This window comes from Maylandia zebra, linkage group LG22 (assembly GCF_041146795.1).
Source record: "Maylandia zebra isolate NMK-2024a linkage group LG22, Mzebra_GT3a, whole genome shotgun sequence".
NCBI classification, from domain to species: Eukaryota; Metazoa; Chordata; class Actinopteri; order Cichliformes; family Cichlidae; genus Maylandia; species Maylandia zebra.
Window position 1 is genome coordinate 32,387,168 of NC_135187.1, and position 21,413 is coordinate 32,408,580.

Genomic DNA, 21,413 nt, shown 5'->3' on the forward strand with positions numbered 1-21,413 from the left:
TCAATTAACCTATCCCCACAAGCTGCATGTCTTTGGACGATTATTATTTCCATTTATTAAAAAAAACAAAACTCAAAACAAATCTATGTAGTAGATGGTGGAGAAAAGGAACATTTCCATCATTAATTTTAAAAAAAAATTACCTAATTACTTTGGAGTACCATGAATAACCTCCTTCGCATTTTCCAAAGCTGTGCAGCAGGGCTGAATTGGAGTCTTTGCCTAATTCTGGGCCTTATGTTTGACCCCCCTGGTCTACCTTATGAGTGAATGAAGCTTATATCAGGTTACATGGGAGGGGGGGGGAGACAAAAACAAACAAACCAAAAAAAAAAAAAAACAGAGTAGGCATTTACAAATAGCACCTGAAATCACCATTGAATTATAGGGCATGTGTTTTTTGTCTAAGTTCAGACATAACAACATGAACAAAACAAATAAACCCAGATTAAAGGTTTGGGAGGTGTCAGCAAGCTCAAGCTACTGCTTTAAATGAGTGTGAATAGAAAACAGCACATACAAATTACAAGTCTCACAAGTTTCGATATTTTCCTTGAGAATATTGACTGGTACGTTTTCTTGTTTACTCTGCAAATTCTGCAGATCACACTGTCCCCATGTTGTGATAAGTTTTATGTAAAAGGCCTGTGAAAGTCCACACACAGAACATGACACGTACACAGACTCAACAGCTTTGCGTTGCCACCAGCAAGACTTTCTTTAATAGTGATGACCAAAGTGAAAAGTGTGACACAGCCACCATCACTTTGAATAAAGAAAACAAAAACATGGTGGAGCAATAAAAAGATAAAACAAAGCACTTTTTAAAACCTTCTCTTCCTTCTACACAAACTTGTAAAAGCAACTTGAGAACTGAATTCACAACGCCAGAGCGATCCACAAACAATACTTTTTTTTTTTTTTTCTTTCTTTTTTTTCCCCCCCCCCAGGTAGGCAACATGACATCACAACATGGTCAAATGGTTCAGGGGTAACCTCTTCCCAACACGACACATTCACACAATCCTTCCTGGTTAGAAAACACTGGAAACCAACTGATCGTGATGGGAAATATCAAAGAAGTGTCACTCAATTTAAAAAAGAAGGGAAAAAAAAAAAAAGGCTGTCACAAATAAATAAATGTGCGAATAACACGAGCAGTCCGACTGACCATCTGCTTCTGCTGCTTCATCATGATCGGCCCAGAACCTTTTGTAAACACAACACTATCCGAATATGTTCTACTGACAAAAAAACAAAACCGAAAAACAAAACAAAACAAAAACATAACAGCACTCTTTTTTTTTTTCCTGCAAACATTATGCTAGCTACATCAATCAAAGTATGGATGGAAACAGAATGGCAACACTTGGCACTTAAGAACCCAAACGAAAGAAAGAAAACATTCCTCGATAAGTCAATGTACATCGCTGTAAACAACAAAATGCCGGCAAGAGGGCAAGACAATCAGTTTGGTTTGGTGTTTGGCATACCAAGACTGTGTCACCGTGAAACAATGCGTACCATGTACCAGAGTTAGGCTTTCCCTTTAAATTCGCAGCTGGTCAATTAGCTGCGATATGACACGTAATCGGTTTAGCTTTTGAATACTGATGAACGCGTGTGAGTGGATGAACAGGATAAAGAGAGAGAAAACAGGTTTGAAGCTTTTAAATCCCAGGATTGCAAAGTATGTATTTTCTGCATTTTTTTTGAAAAAGAGAAACTGCAAGGCACTGTGAGATCCCCAAATAAAGGTAACGGGAGGGGCGGGGTGGTTACCTCGACATCATTAAATCCAGCGAATGATATGGCCTTAACCGGTTCTAATTTGGTCCAGAAGGGAGAAGAAGAAGAGAGGTGTCTGCAGCAAACAACTGAATGTTGATGGAACATTTTTCTTTTTTTCGGCAGTGCCACGTCCAATCAAGGAGTAGTAGTCTACATCTGCTTCATCCACTTACTGATAATCCTGGAGAAACCGCTATTCCAGCATTGAGAGACTAAAAGTGTATCCGAGAAACACAGCAAATGATCATCTGTTCAGTATCACTAAATCAGAAGAAATGTACATCGGCGTGACTGAACTGAAATATTACAAAAAACCCGAAACAAACAATCACTGATTTATGTTAATGCTGATATCAAAACATGAACAGTATTACATTCATGTATCTCTCACAGGGCTTTACTTTACAGGTGAGCTTCGAATTCACATCTGCACTGAAAGTATGCCTTCTGTCATCTACAAACCATCATGGAAAGAAAAAAAAGAAGCTAATTCTTCTTAAACTAAAAGCCTGTCTGTCAGTTTAATCCAGACGACAAAGAGAGAGAGAGAAAGAAATATATGCCTGTGAGGGAGGTTCATGCTTTACACTAAAAGAAGACTGACACGAAGCGATGCATGATGGCTCTTCAGTACATTTGGCCAAACAATGTTTGTTCCTTTCTCCAACCTTCAAACAGATCGCGCTGTCTGATGGCTAAATCCAAAAAAAACAACACACCCTCAAAACTAAAAACAACCCAAAATGAACAAACAAGCAAAATTCAACCCCCCCCTAAAATAAATAGGACAAAAAACCCAAATAAAAAACACCCAGAGCGAATACCCAGATGTATGGAGGGGCTGTGTGTGTCTGTGTGTGCGTGTTGAAAGTGCAAAAACTTTCCGGGGCTTTGTAAGCTTGAAAATAATGTAAAATAACCCGAAACCAGAACTGAGATCAAAATAAAGGAAAAGTCCCGTCTGACAAACGTGGATGTCAGAGTCACTTTTTAAGGGGCTGGTAAACTGAGGCGTTGGGGTCCAGGGAGGAGGGACTATTGTCCATGAACTTGGAGGAGTAGTGCGGGGTCACGGGGCTCAGGTTGCTGCCATCTGACGAGTAGGACAGGCTGGGCATCACTGCCATCACCTCTGCTATCTTCTGCTTCAGCTCTGCAATCTCCTGCTCCCTCTGGTGGATCTGACCTGGATGGGATGAGATGAGTGGGAAAAACACAACGTTCATTTCACAGTATTACAAACAGCAGAGGGGCGGACAGACCGAACATCAAACAGCCTTAGGTGTGCTCTCATAGCAAAGCCTCATTTCTGACTTCCTTCTGGGCTAATACAGCCCGAAATATTAAAGGGACGGGATCAACTTTATAAACGTGACCAAAAGAAAAAAACTAAACTACAATAAAATAAAAGAACAAATCATGAGTTTAGATGAATTTCTCTCATCTTCCTGTTCTCATCTCATTATTAGGTAGGCAGTGATGTTTCACAAGACCAGTTTCCCAGTTATATTAAAGCCACCTTCTTTTTAATTCAGTTTTACTTATATTCCAAGAAAAGCACAACAGTCGCCTCAAGGTGCTTTATATTGTAAGGTAAATATCCTACAATAATACAGACAAAACTTCAACAATCAAATGACCCCCCTATGAGTGAGCATTTGGTGACAATGGGAAGGAAGAACTACATTTTACCAGGAAGAACCCTGGGGGGTGAGGGGGGGGGGGAAGTCAAAACAAAGACACACTGTACAATTTTTTTGTGTGTTGGTTTTGGTTTTAAACATGAGGGGCAACAAAAATATTAACAGTCCATGGCTTTCATGCAGTTTGCAACATGATTTCAGGATAATTTTTCAGTGGCTTCCTAACTTATCTACTGTTTTTCAGTAACATTGCTGAAGACCTGCTTTTAGCCTGTAGTAATGTCATTCAAATCTGGAAACCACAGCCACCATAAGGAGAGTAGCTAGTCCCACACTATGCAACCAAGGGCCGTAATAGCTAGCTAAAAATGCCGTAATTCACCAAGTCAAAGAATATAAAAGCTAGTAGGAAGAAGAAGATATGGTGTCAAGCACAGGTGGAATTAATAACATATTTTAAAGGTGATTAGTTTCACCTGGGCTTTGCCTTCTTTCATTAAAATCTAACTGCAGTTTACTGAGATTAAGTCAGCACTTGACAACCACACTCTCACGTGAGGTGTAATGAATTACAGCATTGTGTTCAATAAAAACACCATCAACATGATCAATTACTGTTTAAAAAAAAAGTATTGACACACTTGACCCTCATAGTTTAAAATAATTATCATTCATCTTATTCATTTTAAACCAGTCTTGGTATGGCATGTTTTAGCTTTCTTCCCACTCTCTATGAGACGTCTTCAGATTACTTGTGCTTGAAAACAGGAAGTTTTAATAACAGGTGGGTGGGGCCTGTGTCTGAGATGGACCCATCCAAACACACAAATATAGACAGACACAGTCACAGCTATGGCAAATGTAGTGTCACCAATTAAACCAGCATTTTGAATTTGGGAGAATATGCAAACTCGACACAGAAAGGCCCAGCTAACCAGTCGATTCACCTTCTTAGTCTGCTTCTCTTCCTGTTAAAAGGGAGTTTTTCCTTCCTTCTGTCTCTAAGTGTTTGCTGATAAGGGGGTTGTCCAATTGTTGGGAATTTCATCATTATTATTTTAGAGTATTTACCTTAAAACATAAAGTGCCTTGAGGCAAAATGTAATTGAAATTCGTTGCTTTGCTGCTTCTGTGTTTACACAAATGAAACAAAGCGAAGACATGATTCTCACTGCAATCACTGAAGTAAGAAGTAATCACTAGATAAAACTAGGAAAAAAGCCATGCTGTGATGCTGAAAGCAAGACCTCAAACGCTTCCTTACACTCGTGTAGCTGGGGATTTATGGTGTTGCTGTAGCGGCTGTCGTTTATCAATTTTGCTCCCAGAGACAGACGGAGGTTTGTCGAGCCATTAGGTTACAAAAGATTATGGAACAAGTTTAGAATTGCTGCGCCCCTAGCACTGCAGTTTCAGCAGCAGAAAGAGCATCTCAACTGCTGAAAAGACACGTCTCATAAAAATATTTCCTCATTTCTAATATCCTCTTCAAGAGCCCTTTAGTCATTGTGTTAGAATTTCATCCTCTCTATTACAGATGACACAGTTCTTGTGAGCAGGCAAGTGCTTCAATCAAAGGGAGAACTAGAAATTCAGGAGCAAATGACTGGATTCCTACAGCAGCAGTTTACCTTGTGCTATCTCCAGCTGCCTCTTGGCATCCCCCAGTGCAGAGAAGAGGTCCAGTTTGATCCTGGTCTCGGCGCTGAGGCTGTTCTCCAGGTGTTGGGTCTTCTCCTGCATGGCGGACAGCGCTGACATCAACACCTCGGTGTCCTTCTCGTTCTCTTTATACTTGCGCAGCTCCTTTGTGAGGCAGGAGTGAGAGAAACAGAAAAGGAAAGTGAGACAACATTATTATGCTATAAAATAACAGTTACTTACACTAAGCATTTAGAACAGGGGAAAAATATGCTGGAGTCCTGCAGCAGCCCGTTAACTGCATTTATATTCGGAGCAATTAAATAATGTACTTTCCAATCAATTTAAACCTGGTATGCAAACACTGACAAGAACAAGGCGCAGTTATAATAAAGGAAAGACTCTGCTTCTCAGGCTCACCTGACATTTGCCCTCCAGGTCTCTAATCTGCTCCTCTGCGAGTTTCATATCCATGCTGAGCTTCTTACACTCTGTCTCCAGCTCTCTGATACGACCGCGGAGCGAATCGGTCGACTCCACTCTGTTGGGCAGAGGAGGAAAAGAAAAACTTTTTAGGAGCTGAAAATGCCCCAAAACAAAACAGCTAAGAGTCAAAAGACAAAAATAGTGAGGGCTTGTACCTGGTTGCAGCTGCAAGAGCTACAGCTCTGGCGGCAGTGGCCTCTTCCATCTTCTTCCTCTTCCTTTCCTCAGCCAGCTGTTTCTCAACCAGAGCCCGAGCCTCTTGCTCAGCCTTTAGTCTCTTTTCCAGCTGGGAGATGGTCTGCTTATCCTTCTGCTTGGCCTGGACAGCACTGTGGAGCCTGGAGGACACAGGAAAAAATAGTCAACAATGAAATCATTGAGAATATTTGGTGTATTTATTTAGATGTTATAGGCCCAGGCTCCTGAAGGCTTCCTTTGATCCACGTTTCCTCTTCATTAACCTCTTTTCACTCTCTATGTATTTTTAAACCATGCTACATTTAATCATTCATTATTATTATTGATCTCTATTAGGTCCGGTCTCCCTCGCTTCCCATCCCTGAGCCTGGTTCTGCCAGTGGCTTCTTCCAGTTAAAAATTTAGTTTTTCCTTCCCACTGTCTCCAAGTGCTTGTTCATAGGTGGTCGTCAGATTGCTGGAATTTTCTCTGTATTACTTTGGTGTCTTTACCTTACAATATAAGACCCTTAAGGCGACTTTTGTTGTGACTTTGTGCTATATAAATTAGTGCTGTCAGCGTTAATATTGTTAAAATGACGTTAACGCCATAACCGCATTAACGCGGCAAATCTCCGGCTAAGTCCACACTAATGCGTTTTCGCATCGTTTTCTCTCCGTTTTGGCCTCCCGTCCACAGTGAGATGCTGTTTTCGCTGATGGAAAACGCAGCGTTTCGAAAACGCTCACATTTGAAAACAGTGCTTTCATGGCAGTGTGGACAGCGAAAAGGAGACTTTCTAAAACGATGACACATTTTAGTCATGTGATGCAGTCATGTGACCAATTAAACAAAGATAGCGGAGGGCATTACACAGCAATTGTTTTGTTTGCTCTCAATTTTGACAGCGCATTAAAGATTAATATCAGTTTGTACATGCTCCAGATAGCTTTTCTTCAAATTCTTTAATTCTCACTCGCTTTTGCAACTTTGTACTTTTGTGTTACTCGCAGCAACAACTCCACCTCATTATTAGTCCATTTAAAAAACTTGGCGCTTTTCATCAACATTTTGCGGTGATGTTTCAACGAGCCGGAAAGTAAATAAACGACAGACAGAAATGAGGCAGGTCGAAGCGTCTTGCCTTTCACACATGCACAGAACTGGAACGTAAGCGTTTTCGCCCGTTTCAATGTGGACACACAACTCTGTGAAACGACTGAAAATGCTCGTGTGGACGCAGAGCGTTTTCAGACAAAAACGCCGTTTTCAAATCTATCCGGGCTAGTGTGGACATAGCCTCCGTTAGCGAGTTAACGCAGATCACCTGTGCGTGGGGCTGCACGCCGTCAACACGTTAGCTCGTTAACGCATTAGCACCGTGCAGCCTCATGCACGGGGCAGTCCGTTCTGAAAAGTATTATATGGTAATGTTAAAAAATGAAAGTACACCTTATTTAGAATTATAAAGTTGTACATATTACCACATTAAAAAAAAAAAATCACCTGGTCCTTGGCAGGTCTTAAATTTGAGGTAAATACAATCTCAGATGAACGACACACGAAGCCAAAATGCAAAAAGCACTTGTGAAAATACATTCCATGACTCTGTGGCTTGCACAACCACCTCCAGCACCAATAACTTAAAGTACTCAGTTTCTGTTGGTTTAAAAGGAGTGTGGCCTTAAACAGGGAGAAGCTCAAACAGCTCGTTTTAAACAGTGGATGAACTAAAGAGCTGCACCAATGCCCAGTAGAAGATAAACGGGGATTATTTTAAACTGTGACTCATGCAAATTTCTCTACAGTTCCTATGAATAAAAATATAGAACTGGAAACGAGCTGAACAGATGAACCAAACTTGAACATTAGTGCAAAATGATGCATGTTCACTGCTCTGATCTTGGGCCATGAAGTTTAAAATAAATGTACACTGAGGTCCTAAAGACAAATCTACACTCCTACAGTCGCATTATGGGAACAAATGGCACTAATCTGCCTCTCTTCAGTGGAACACAACTTTAGAAACTTGAATCTGAAAAACTGTGAAGAAAAAAAACCAGACAAAAACAAAAAAAATGCAAATCACACAGTGTTAGCAGGCAGGCTACAAAAATCCAGCCGCAGTCCAGGCAGATCAGCTCAACTCCAGTGAAAACACTACAAGGCTACTTTTGTGTTTACATTTATCTGATGCTGTGTCACTATGCTATATATAATGCGCTATACTACTAATGAATTTTAATGCTGCTACTGGCACCTTGTGGCAATAGATTCACACTTAAGATTAGATCAGATTAGTGCATCATCAATGACAGTAACTCCTTGGAATAGAAGGATGGAAATTCCCCATACTTTTTCTTGCACTAATAAATAAATGCAACAGCGTGCAAGCTGTGATCAAGAATAAAATGTGTTTTTCTATATCATTGTAAATATCATTAGGACAGATTTCCTTAATATAGAATTATCCTTGAGGTTATATCACTAACCCAAACTGCCTTCCCCAAAATATCTTATCTGCAAACCACTTTACAAACCACCTCCACCCCAGCTTCTCCTTTCATGTTATATCTTTCATTATGGGTGTCAAACATAAGATCTAGGGGCCAAAATTGGGCCTGGCAACGACTCCCAACCGGCCCACTAGACATGTTTCCAAAATATTAAGGAGGGCATAAGTTTTGAACTTCAAACTGTATTTTACATTTTACAGCTTTTCCTAAAGATAAAGACCTCCTCCACAGCCTATTGTATTTACATCAAAGTAACAAATAAACAATGATAACAATAATAATAACAATGACAATAACAACAGACATCCTGTTTTTTTTAACCAATATAGAAATTTCTGTTTGTTTGTGTTTTGTTTTGTTTTTAACAACAGGTTCGAAGCAATAAAAATAAGAAGAAAAAATAAAACAACTTTCTGTTTTATAATAAGCTACCAGAACAATTTCTGTATTTCTTATCATTTATGTGTAAGAAATAAAAAAAGTTGTGGCAGAATATTTCTTTCACTTGCATTTCTTTTTCTAATACCAAGCTATTGCAGGGATTAGGTGTACCGTTAAATATCTTTATGTTGATAGAGAGGGGTGTTTCACTGGTCTGCCCCGCTCAAATCGGGCTGTTGCTCACAGTTTAAAATGAGTTTGACATTCTTAGATAATCAATATTATATCTGTTGTCTTTCCTGCTTTGTTCTGTGCTAGCGGCTTGCTGCTGCCTCTTCTGGCTTTCCATATATGCATATGGAAGATTGGGGAGGTCCGAAAACAGAGTAATACAGTCAAATATGAATCACTTCAGTTGGAAATACTGATCTTTTCTTTTGACTGTAGTGGTCCTGACAATTAAGTGTACATGCACTCACTTGTTCTGTAGCAGCTCGTTGTCCTGGCGCAGCTGGCTCAGTTCGGAGCGCAGGCTACGATCCTGGCTGCTCAGAGAGGAAAGCTGACTCCGCAGCTCCGACTCCAGCTGCCTGTTGGCCTGAAGATCTGCCTTCAGACGCTTCACATCCTGCTCCAGTCTTTGGGAAGGGACACGGCAATATTAGCAAACACATTTCCTAAAAGAATCAGTTTCAGTGTAGAGTTGTTCTAATATAGTACATAATGCTAGTGTTGTTTTAGCAGCTTCAGTGTTGAAATATGACTAAGCTGGCTATCCAGCAGAGATAGACAAAAGGAAACGTGGCAAGTAGTGAGTGTCCCTCAAAGTATCCAAGTAAAAAAATGGATGTCGGAAAATGATAACGGGGGTGTCTTACCGCACTAGAGCATCTGGCTTTCCCAGCTGGTTATTGGGGATGCAGTTCTCCACCGGATCCTTCTGCCCCTTCCCTGCTCCCTTCTGCTTCTTCTCATTCTTATTAGCTGAGGAACCTGGCGGCACGCTGCCGTTGGCAGAACTGTGATTCCGAGGTGACGAGTTGCTGCCTCCGCCTCCTCCGCTGGCATTTTTGTAGTTCTTCCCCATCCCCCCAATTTCCTCTTTAGAAGAAGTGTGCGTGTTGGTGTCGGCGTGCGTGTTGTCGCCTGCCAGGTCGTTGTTCAGTCTTTTTGCCCCAACGTAGTTCTCAATATATTCCGTCTCCTGTAGTTTGGAGTCCAGTGCGTGTATAATACTGTTGTTATTGATTCCAACTGTGTTCTGTTTTTTGCCCTCTTTTGCAGAAGTGTCCTTCCCTTTTTCCCGGTACTCCAGCTCAGGTAATGGTACTGAAGTGCTTTTCTTTCCAGGAGGTGCTCCGTTTTGGGACACCACTGTGGGCTCTACCTCTGAGATTCCTTTAGCTAAGGCAGCTGGATGAAAGCAATTGAATACAGCATTAGAACACACAGAAAAACACAGTAGATGAATTGAAGCAAATACTAATGCAAACTGGATTCATATTTGGTCATAAACAGAGAATGAGTGATGACCTTGGCAATCCCTGATAGATATACATATATATATATATATATTAGGGGTGCAACGATATTCGTATCGATATTGAACCGTTCGATACAGTGCTTTCGGTTCGGTACGCATATGTATCGAACAATACAATTTTTTTCAATTTTTTTTTTTTTCAATTTTTTCAATTTTTTTTTTTTTTTTTGTGTCCCGTTTGGATCTATAGCCATCAGAATTGTTGTCTTGAGGCCAAGAAAGATGCCAAGAGGATTTATTTTAAGTGGATCATCATATTGGTCCATTTGATTGACCTTTATTATAATTATGAATTTATTTTATTTTCAGTTGCAAACGGGACAGACATGACTGTGGGATAGGACAGGGGGAAAGAATGAAAGAAAGAGGGGGAGAGAAAGAAAGAAAACCAAAGGGGAGAAAAAAAAAAGAACAATACAAAATTTGTAATTTATTTTATCAACTTTCCTTCTGACGATGCTGTCTGTGTTGAGCGCTCAGTGAATCTGCATTTGACTACTCCGCCTAGGCTCGAGAGTGCAGCCTAGGCGGAGTAGTCGAACGCAGATTCACTGAGCACTCAACACAGACAGCATGGTCAGAAGGAAGAGCGCAGGGCAAGCTAGCGAGACAGAAGTGGACCTCCCCACCCTCATTCAGATCTGGTGTTTGGAATTATTTTGGTTTTCATGTGACGTATGACCCTGAAGGTAAGTGAGTCATGGACTAAAGTAAAACAGTATGTTGGATGTGCCATGCAATGCTCAATTACATGGGTGGGAGCTAGTGTGTTAGCGCAGTTAGCTCGTTAACGTGTTGGCCGTCTAGCCCCTCTGTATAGGGTAGCTAGTTAACGGAGATTTGCCGTGTTGCAGCGTTAAGGTTATTTCAACGAGATTAACCTGAAAGCACTAGTGGGAACACAACGAATATGACTGCACATTTACACCGACATCATCCTAGTGCAAAGACAAAAACAACAAGCATGCATGCTACAAACTTTAGCCGAGTCATTTAGACAGCCGTTAGCACAGGATTCTCCTTATGGAGACCTGATATGTTTAATATGCTGCTGAGAATATAGCCCAGAAGAAGCGGATAGTATAGCTTTTATTTTGGAAAGAGACATTTCTCTGTAATAAACTCTCTTTTCCAAAGATGAGTGATTCCTCAATCAGATACAGGGCTCGCAATATCGCTAGCCCGACGTCCCGGGGCTATCTCTGCCCTGCCTGTCGGGCTATTGTAGGAAGGAAAAATATATGTCAATGCTTTTGCATTCTTTCAGAAATGTAGCTGGGTAATTATGTCATTGGGTGAGCCACTGTCAATATGTGACATATTGAAATCGTGTTTGAATTTGCGCTTGTTTTTTTGCTTTCACTTTGCAATCGCGCGAACTGTGTATAGAGAGCGACAGCACTGATCTGTGAGTGATGATAATTTGTGCACCAATTCCTCTGACATCGTCTTATTAATTGTTAGCTTACTATGCAAACATGACAAGTGAAATCTCCCGCAGCTTAAACATGTGAGAGGTTGATCGCGCAGAGAATCGCTGAGCTTATGTGAGTGCGGCAGGATATATATTTCACTACGATGATTTGGATGATTGAGAACCTTCACAGACAGATATATATTTTAGTTCTGCTGAGCCAAATAAGACAGGTCAGGGTGAAGAAGTGACAGCCAAAGAAAAGCTTACCACAAAACGGAGAAGTTATGACAAATCAGACTATAAGGCAAAAAGAAAGTGCAGCTTTATGGTTTCATGGCCAAAATAATTTCTGTGGCTGCAATATGACGAGCTAAAAAACAACACGCACAAGGGTTAGGGTTAAATTTAAAAACTGTACTTTTGTGTTAAAATATATATTTATAATTTTAATAAATGACAAATTAAAAAGGCATGAACATTTTTTTTTGTATCGAAAAAATATCGAACCGTGACACCAAAGTATCGAACCGAACCGTGAATTTTGTGTATCGTTGCACCCCTAATATATATATATATATATATATATATATATATATATATATATATATATATATATATATATATATATATATATATGTGTGTGTGTGTGTGTGTATAAAAAACAGCCTTGTGGCAGCAGCTGGGTTTCCTGTTTTGTATTAACAGAAAAGAGTGATTTCAGACCTAACCTGTTTAGGGGGGGGGACCAAATCTGGTGCATTTCCTGTTTTGTTCAGTTTGTCTCAGCAGGTGTATGCGCTGTCAAACGAACTCTAAAAATCTGGGCCGAGCCGCAGAAAAAAAAAGCTGGGTCTAGTTCTGCATCTCGGTTTGTATGCAGTTTGAAAGCAAAGCAGAGCATCTGAAGCGTAACAGATCATTTCAAAACATAAACTACCAACTTGTGAATTTCTAAGAAAGCGATGACTAGTAGCCACATCAGCATTTTCTGATGAAAACTGAAAGGTTAAGTTAAACAGGTGTGCACTGAGTCATCTAGTTTACATAACACCATGTAGTGAAATGATGCTGTACGTCCCATCCCATGACGAGTTGAGGTCTGCTTGTATCACCTAGTCTAGGAATGTGATCAACCAGCTTCAACTATCACATCCGAATGCCAAATCCTTACCCCGACCATGACCCAACTCTGATGTTAAAGCTTGACCAACAGGCCTTTAGAAGGAGTGTGAAACATATATAGGGTTAGCCAAACAGTACTCTCTTCTTATAACTCTTTCATCCCCTTTAACATCAATAACTGCAACTGTTACTGCATTTGTTTATTTCCCACTTCAAGCCCAAAAGGTAACATATCCACAAGCAGGATACCAGCCTTGTTCATATACAGCGATGGCTGATTACGTCTATGTGAGCTTATGAACAGCTCAACATTTGTAGCAGTGTTAAAGTCAGAACATTTGCTTGTTTCTTTATTCTCTTTTTAAAAATTCTTTAGTTTTTTTTTTCCAAGCTGTTTTTATACAAATTCTTAACACGAACAGTCAGCTTATAACGCCAGAGGTGTCAAACATGTGGTCTGGGGGCCAGAATCAGCCAGAACAAACGTCCCTCCCCGTCATTGGCATTTAAACTACACCAAAGTAATTAAGTAAAACATAAACAATTAAATGATTAAAAAACGTTGCTGTTTTTCCACTATCCACTTTTTGACCACAGTTTCACTGGTCTGATCCAGCCTGCTTAAGATCAAAGTGAGCTGTTTGTGGCCAATGATGTAAAATGACAGTGACTTCACTCTTTCAGCTTACATTGCTTACATGGGAAGTGTTTCTGTCATTTGTAGCTTTAAAGGGAAAAAAAAGGAAAATAAACTGGGTTCAACGCTCTGTATGAGATCTGTGCTGTACTCGACGCCTCACTTTCTACATTTGGAACTATTCACTGGACAAAACAAGAAGCAGCACGATGACAAGCGTCAATGCCATCTTCTGCTAAAGATTGAAATCAGTGTCTGAAGCCTGAACTGACATCCTGTACAAGTATGTGTTATAATCAGCTGCAACTTAATGAGCTGTTCATGACAACTGGACAGTTAATGCTGATGCCTGCCGGTGCGTCCAGCTTTGGGAAAATGCTGACTGACGTGCCATTAATCACCACAATGTGACTGGCACGCAATACTTCTGATGGTATATTAGACACTTGTTAGTCCAGATGGCCTCATATCTAGAGGTCTTAGTTCTTAAGTAAAGCTAAGTGATAGAAGACAACAGTGTGCAGACTTTTTCTAAACTGCATTGGTGAAAGCACGCCTTCAAGTGAAAGCTTCAATAATAATTAGCGATCACATTTTTCATTAGCCCCATGACACAGTGGCAAACTATCTGTGGTTAAACTGTTTGGATAAAGAAAGAAATGAATGGCTCTCCATCCTGTCTGAAACCCGAGTTTCTGACTAGCAGGGATTACGTCCATATATACACATTTTATTATTTGAAACACTTATTTAATATGAGAACATACAATAGTACCAGAATATAGATGAAAGAAATGGTTGAAAAATATTACAGAACCCCTTTAATGTGTTTTTGTGACTTACCTTCTTCTGCCTCCCGCTCTTGTCTCTGCAGCATCTGCTGCTCTGGAGGTAACGCCTGCTGTAGGAGCTGCATGTAGAACTCATTCTCCTTTTGCACTTCCTTCTGTTTCCTCAGTCGCATCTTGTAGCTAACGTAGCTCTTAAAGCCGAAGCCTAGAGTCACCACTGGATAGCCGATACTGGGAGGTAGGGGGGAAACAATCGGTGCTTTGTACAATTATTAGAAAAATTAAGGAAGTCATGATTTTATTTCTTACTACTGAACATTGAAAATTGTTGCAAAAATCACAAACTGATGTTCACCAGTGAGCAGCAAAGGGTCGACACAGGTCTACGTGAAAGTTCTTCAGATCTTTGAATCGTATGGCAGCTTCGATGTACACAAACAGGATCCACAGCGATACAGTGGGTAGACAGACTCCTCTCTCTGCATGAAAGGAGGAGACGTGGGGAAAAAAACATCAAGTTAGCAGAGAAGAAACTTGGCAGCTTTGAATTTCTTACGCACTGAGTATTTGAGGTGAAAGTGGCCATTTGGCTGCCAGAAGGGAAAAACATAGCAAGAAAAAAACCCCAACTTGGACTAACCTGTGTGCCAGACATACTGGACCCATACGTAGGTGCTGGCAGCAAAAAACAGCCATTGGACGGGGATGAAGAGAAGGCATATGATGTCTGATGTAAACGCAACACACACAAAGAAGACGGAGAATGCCTAAAAACGCATGGGAGAGAAAAGGATGGAGATATTAGATGTTTCATCTTCCAACGTGCATTTATACTGAGTGGAAGGAGCGGTGTGTTCAGGGTCATTACAACTAAGCTCTTACCAGCCCCTGATATCTGAAGGAGTCGTAGACACTTCGAATGAAAAGCCAAAAAGGCCACAGATACTCAAAGCGGAACTCGAGCACAAAGTCAGCCAGCAGGACCAACACCCACACTACCAGGAACTTCAGGTACAGGAACGTGCTGTGGAGAAGAGACAGAGGAAAACACAGGGGAAAAAGGAAGGTGAATGGACAGATGAAAAAAGGAGATAAAGCAGAACCACTAAAGATGGCTTATTGTGGATTTAGATACAGTTTAATGACAGTCATGTGGGCCTCAGGTTTATGCAACAGTCTAATATGTTTATAGGAACCACGTTTTCAGTGCGACCTGCAGTGCTAGCTCTAGGATTGAAGGCAAAAGTAGGAATAATCCTGCCTCCTGCTGAAAAACTGGTATGTGCATTTGTTACTTCTGGGCTCGACTTCGGTAGTTTGTTATCCGGTTGTCCTAAAAGCTCCCTGAACCATCCTTATCCCTTAGGTATACTGCTATAAGCTCCTGGGGCTGAATGCTTCTCCTCTGCACTCCGTGTTTTATACCAAACTATTGCATGGCACAGACATTCGTCTCTCTCTCCCACAGTGTCCCCAGCCAATTTTGGGGGTTAGTGTTCCTAGTGGCTGCCCCTTCCTGAGCCTGGCTCTGTCAAAGGTCTCTTTGTCTTAAGAGGGAGTTCTTCCTCCCCATCATCACCAAGTGCTTGCTCATTATCTGAGGATCACCTGGTCCCTGGGGTGTCTAACATTGTAGCAAGGCTGACCAGGCTTCTCAGTTTATGATGGGGCTGCACAGCATTTTGTGTGAACAGAACAGAAGCTCAAATAACACTAAACTGCATTTTTGAGTGAGCATGTGACTTTCAGGTCTACTGCAGAAGACCACAAAAACTTAAAGCATAAAGCTTCCGTTTATGCTTATATTAATTTAATTGATGAAAGAGGTGGGAAAGTTGTACACAAATGGAGCTTATTTGTCTTTCACACTATAAAAGCTAAAAATATTTAATTTCAGAGAAAAAATTAACATAATAATACCACTAAAAAACAGTGAAGCACAGAGCGCGGACGCATACAGTTATTCCCATCAATAAAAGATCAGAACAATCCATCCAAACACCTTTGGGGGCAAAACAGTATGTACAGAGTTTCATGTCTGGACATGCTAGCTTGCTGCACAGCTGTTCTGGCCTGCCATCTATCAGTCTATAGGAAAGGCCATGCTATTTTGAAATTGCGAGCCGTGCTTGAATCGTGTGTGGCTTTTCCGGTCCGGGGACTCGTTTTGTTTGCTGCTAACGGTTTCCACTGACGTCTTTAAATTTAGCCCCCGGTGTATGGCAGACAAAGCACAGGTGAGAAGAACCCGTTCCACTTCAAAACGAGCGCCTCTGACATTGCTGCTGTCATCTCGAGCACGAGCAGGATTCCCCCCACGACTTCACGGTTTTGTTTAGTTTTTGTTTGGGATTTTTTTTGTCAAGCGGATTGACCGCTGAACGCAATTTGCATTATTCTTTTACATTTAACCCGAATTTGAATTTAACTGCCTAGCCGTGTAAACGATGCCACACTAGGCCTATAATTATGACAATAAGCGGGCATGTTCATTCAGCTCGAGAACAAAGCGTCAATACGCTTCAATATGAACATGAGCAGAGACTGGCCGCCTTGTCTTGACATATGCAACTAGGCGCCATTGTTATACAATAACGTCCCCCCGGCCCCCTTTTTGTACCTGCTATATATACCCTCGGTGATTCGGTTCCGTTTTAACGGCCGTCGGAGTTTGCTGCAGTCCGCATTGCGCCGCTTCATCATCCCCCTGTTGATTCACTTGTGATATCGGCCTGGTAACTATGACTGGACACGTCATTCGCTCATCCTAATATTCACACTTCTTCAATTATCCACCATTGTTGTTGTTTTATGCACATGAAACAAAGAAATAAATAAAAACAGTCCGCGGAAGGCCCTCCCCTTTTCACGACACGGCGGCGTTGACTCGCTGACGTCTGACGTCACGCCGCTGTCGGAGGCGTGCGAAACATGGCCGCTCCCAGCTAGCCCAAGCGATTTGCTCAGTTTTCGCTCTTAATTGTCCTTTTTGAACGGTAAGTGTCGCGGTAAAACTTTGCAGCGATGCTCTTTTGGATTTGTTGCCAGGTTTAATCGTGTTTTAAGTAGAGCGAGCTATTTATTGCTATTCTTTTGTGGTGAAACGCGTCCATGCGTGTTCAACCACGTTTGTTTTGGAAGGGTCCGCCGGGTATTTAAGCACATTTTTTTGGATTTCTCGGAAGAACTGTAGTAAGAAAAGTTGTTTCCAATCTGTGTTTAGATAAAAGCTCCATAAAAGAGATAATTTCGGTAAAGCAGTATGCGGTGTATTTAATTTAATGTTATTTATTTCTGGTGTGGGGTGGACTTCAGAAACAAACTCCTTCTTTGGGGGACGTCATGCCACTCTGCCACAGAGGAAAGTTGTTTTGATGTATGAGCTAAAATCTTACTGTACTTTCAGTGGTTACTTGGACATAAAAACTGCATCTGAGCCACGATTGCGGGGCGATCGTGGCTGGGAGTTAATCGGAAGGCTCGGACAGTCTCGGTCGTTGTGTCCTTGGGCAAGACACTTCACCTACCGCCTACTGGTGTTGGCCAGAAGGGCCGATGGCAGCCTCGCTTCTGTCAGTCTGCCCCAGGGCAGCTGTGGCTACAACTGTAGCTGCCTCCACCAGTGTGTGAATGTGTGTGTGAATGGCGACTCCTTCTCACATGATAAAACATAGGAATGATGTTTCATATCATCTGAAGGTGCAGACACTAATTTAAAAGACAAGAGTTTAGCTCAGCCACTGTATTCAACATGACAAGACAACATGGTGACTTCCACAAATAGGCAGCCGGTCCTTTGTGGTTTTAATACATTAATTCTAAGTTTATGAGAATGCATCTGTTTGTTGGAGGATGTAATAATCTAATTGATGTATATTTATGATTACATTTTTTTCTATATTAAATAACCTCAAATATCAATGAACTGCACTTTGAATTTTTTATGACCGTTCGCATTCTGGTTACTTAATATGGGAGTAAAAAAAGATCATTTCGCCCTCACGTGACTTTTTTCTTTTGCACCATTGCTAGTGCTGCACTTCTTGCTCTTATTGCAGTATATGGATTTATTTTTCAACAGATGATGCTGCACAAAATGGAGAAAATGGTGCCGTCTGCTGAGGACGAAGAGAAGGAGATGGAGGGAGAGACAGATGAAGAAGAAACAGAAGAGGAAGAAGAAGGAAGTGAGAGGGAAGAAGATGAGGAAAAAAAGGAGCAGGAAAAGAATCCCTTACCTGATCATGATGAGGAGAAAAAGGAGGCAGATGTGCTGAACCTCAACAACGAGGTGGTGAAGATGAGGAAGGAGGTGAAGAGGGTCAGGGCATTGATCATAAGGAAGCTGACACGTCAGATTGGCGCGCTGAAGAAGAAGAAGGGGAACGAGACCGAGATGGAGAGGAATCAGAGGAGAGCCGCCAGACTTCTGGAAGAGATCCACGACATGAAGAACCTCGTACCCGATCAGGTGGGCTTGTTGTCCTATCAGCAAATCATTTCTGCAACGACTTCCAAGCCATTTCATTCTTTATCTTTTCATTTTGAAATATTTTTTTCAACTTATCTACAGGTGACCAAGACCGCCTTACAGAAGAATCTCAGCTTTGAGCAGGTTTGCAAGAACCCCAAGTCTACCATATCTGACCGGGCCATCGCTCGCATCGCCACCCACCCTCAATTCAGCAGGAAGATTGAGAACATCAAAGCAGCTGTAAAAGCCTTCAAAGAGGAGCGGACGAAGAGCGGGAAGCGAGGAGGAAAGGACAAAGTGCAAAATCAAGGGAAGGCAGTGGAAGGAAAGGTGACTCTGCAGTTACAAGAGAAAAAGGAGGGAAAAGAGGAGCTTAGGGAAAACAGCGAGGAGGAACGTCTTAAAGAGAGTGAAGATGGAGCTGTTGCCGAAGTCGGAGAAGAAATGGAGAAAGGTGGAACTTCTGATGTTCACGCACAAAAAAAGACGGAGCCTAAGAGTGTTAGAGCAGCACCAGGAAAAACTAGTGACATAAAGGAGATTGTGAAAAATAAACCTCCAGTTAAAAAAGAGAAACCCATTATCCAGGCTGAGCCAGCTGAGGAAGAGAGCGATTTAGAGTCATTCGGTGATGAAGAGAAAGAGTACTTTGATGACAGCACGGAGGAACGGTTCCACAAGCAGTCATCGCAGTCGGAGGAGAGCGATGATGATGACGGCTTCTTTGTAGGAAAAGTGAGCAAATTCAAGAAGAAAAAGAAAAAGCCAAAAGACGAAAGTATGGAGAAGATGGCGGCGGATAAGAGAGCTGAGGCAGGAAAGGACTCTGCTGAGAACGTGTCTTCGGACAAGCTCGAGAATCAACTCGATGAGCTTGAATCTAGGCTGAAATCAAAAACGACCAAGCTGGAGTCTCTCTTCTGTCCTTCTCTGGCTGGGACCAAGGCAGCTGGGGGTAGAGGTGCTAGCAGAGGGAAAGGTGGAGATAAATTTAGGAAACACAATAAAGATTTCAATAAACAGCCCAAGTTCCAGAAGCCGGAGAAAAGTTCAGGGTCTAAGTACAGCAAGCCCTACCCCGAGGATAAGGGCTTTGCTACCGCTAGCAGAGGAAGGGGACAAGGCAGAGGCGATGTTCTGAGACAAAAAGATCACAGGGGTGGAGGTGTCTTCTCACATCGGGCACCACAGCAGGCACTGCATCCATCCTGGGAGGCCAGTAAGAGAAGGAAGGAGCAGCAAGGACAAATCCTGGCCTTCCAGGGGAAGAAGATCAAGTTTGGTGATGATGATGACTGAAAGTTGTTGGCTGTTTGTGTAAAGTTTAAAGTTCAGGGATGATGTGTTGGAAGGTTTAAACTCTAAGATGCAACCTGTTCTGTGATAGCTTTGTCAGTGGGCAGCAGTTTAAGCAGCGCATTCATTCTATGGCTGCACTATGGTAACGGGACAAATTTGAATGTAGGACACTGGGAAGCTGTTTTTTGTGTATTTGAACGTGTGCACATTTCAGGTTTTCTGTCCTTTTAATTCCAGCGATGGTTTTGTGATTATGTTATCCACTTTTTTTAAGTCCTTCATTATTAGACATGTTTGAATAATACAGTTGTAATCTTGACACAAGCATATTGTGCCATTTTTTGCTGTAAAGTTTTTATCTACAATATTGTGTAAATGTCTTGAGCCACCACTCGTTTCAGTACATTTTCCTTCCAAAGAGACAGACTTGTAGGTTGTTTTGTTTTTTTAAATGTAGTTCTGACCAGTAGTTTATTTTTGTACATTGGCTTCTTCTTCACCCATTTTCAGTCCAGTCCTTGTACCTGACCGTTTTATAGAGGAATGTATTTTCTCTCTCGCTCTTTTGTTAAGCTGCTTAACACTGATTTATGACTCATTCAAGCATAAAAAAGACACCTAACTCAGTGTTCTGCCTACACAACTGACATCTGAGTAAAGAACCAATTTTAAATTGTACCTTTATGCAATTTGTTATTTGCAGCCTGTCATAAAAATATATCATTTGTTCCCATTCCCTTCATCAAACCTACAAAAATTGCCAAAGGTAACATTTTTATATAGCTCCAAATCACAACAACAGTCGCCTGGAGGTGCTTTATATTGTAAGGTAGACCACACAAAAATACATACAATAATAATACATGAATAAAGTATAATTGTTGGTATTTTTGCACCAACAAGGTGATTCGCAAAGCGCTATTAGCGAAAAACCTGGCATATCTCAGCGAGTATGGAGTTGTAAATCAAATTGTCATCAGTGTGTAGAGAGGAGGAGGCATGGTATTTTTATGGTGACAATAGTCCCAACCACACTTCCAATGAAGTAAAAGCAAACCTGGATTAAAAAAAAACCCCTCACATGCCAATGTGGGTGGCCACCGGACCAGCTACGGGGCTGCAGCTGGAGGTGCGGGCGGCCCCAGGAACCACCTCGTCACCGGCGCCGCTGGATGCGCGGGCGACCGCCAGAGTGGACACTTCCCCGTCCGGGCCGATTCCCTCGCCTGCTCAGCGGACTGGGGAGTAGGTTCGGCCGGATGGCCCCCCGGCCTCAGGCGGGCGATGGGGATGCCGCTGCATGTGAGATGGACTCATCTACAGTCATGCCTCGCCAGATTAAAAATGTACTCTTCTTGTGTTGTTGGTGATGTGGAGAGCTGCAGCCGTTGAATGTACTGTTACAGCAGCCGTGTGATTATTGTGAGAATAAAAGATGCTGCGAAGCATGAAAATGCAGCCGTGGTGGTTTGGTTATCAAGGTTTTTTGGGGGG

At 41.7% G+C, this 21,413-nt stretch overlaps 2 protein-coding genes across 4 annotated transcripts; one reads left to right on the forward strand and one right to left on the reverse strand.

The window, feature by feature from the left end:
* Positions 1 to 685: 685 nt before the first annotated feature.
* Positions 686 to 17,001, reverse strand: maco1a (macoilin 1a). The gene is made up of 11 exons (XM_004563672.6): positions 16,767 to 17,001; positions 15,029 to 15,170; positions 14,787 to 14,913; positions 14,502 to 14,625; positions 14,199 to 14,377; positions 9,515 to 10,049; positions 9,116 to 9,274; positions 5,717 to 5,899; positions 5,496 to 5,616; positions 5,066 to 5,240; positions 686 to 2,977 (listed from the first exon to the last, which is right to left on the reverse strand). The coding sequence occupies exons 1-11, from the start codon at positions 16,847 to 16,849 to the stop codon at positions 2,775 to 2,777; spliced, it is 2,031 nt and encodes a 676-aa protein (XP_004563729.1). The 5' UTR covers positions 16,850 to 17,001; the 3' UTR covers positions 686 to 2,774.
* Positions 10,680 to 21,377, forward strand: srfbp1 (serum response factor binding protein 1). Of its 3 annotated transcripts, none has more exons than XM_076879566.1 (3): positions 10,680 to 10,868; positions 18,228 to 18,617; positions 18,720 to 21,377. In XM_076879566.1, exons 1-3 carry the CDS (start codon positions 10,857 to 10,859, stop codon positions 19,917 to 19,919), a joined length of 1,602 nt encoding a protein of 533 aa, XP_076735681.1. In that variant the 5' UTR covers positions 10,680 to 10,856; the 3' UTR covers positions 19,920 to 21,377. The 3 variants fall into 3 exon arrangements, with proteins under 3 accessions (XP_076735681.1, XP_004563733.1, XP_014268271.1); XM_004563676.4 differs by lacking the exon at positions 10,680 to 10,868 and adding an exon at positions 16,229 to 16,383; XM_014412785.3 differs by lacking the exon at positions 10,680 to 10,868 and adding an exon at positions 17,002 to 17,142.
* The last annotated feature ends 36 nt before the right edge of the window (positions 21,378 to 21,413 follow it).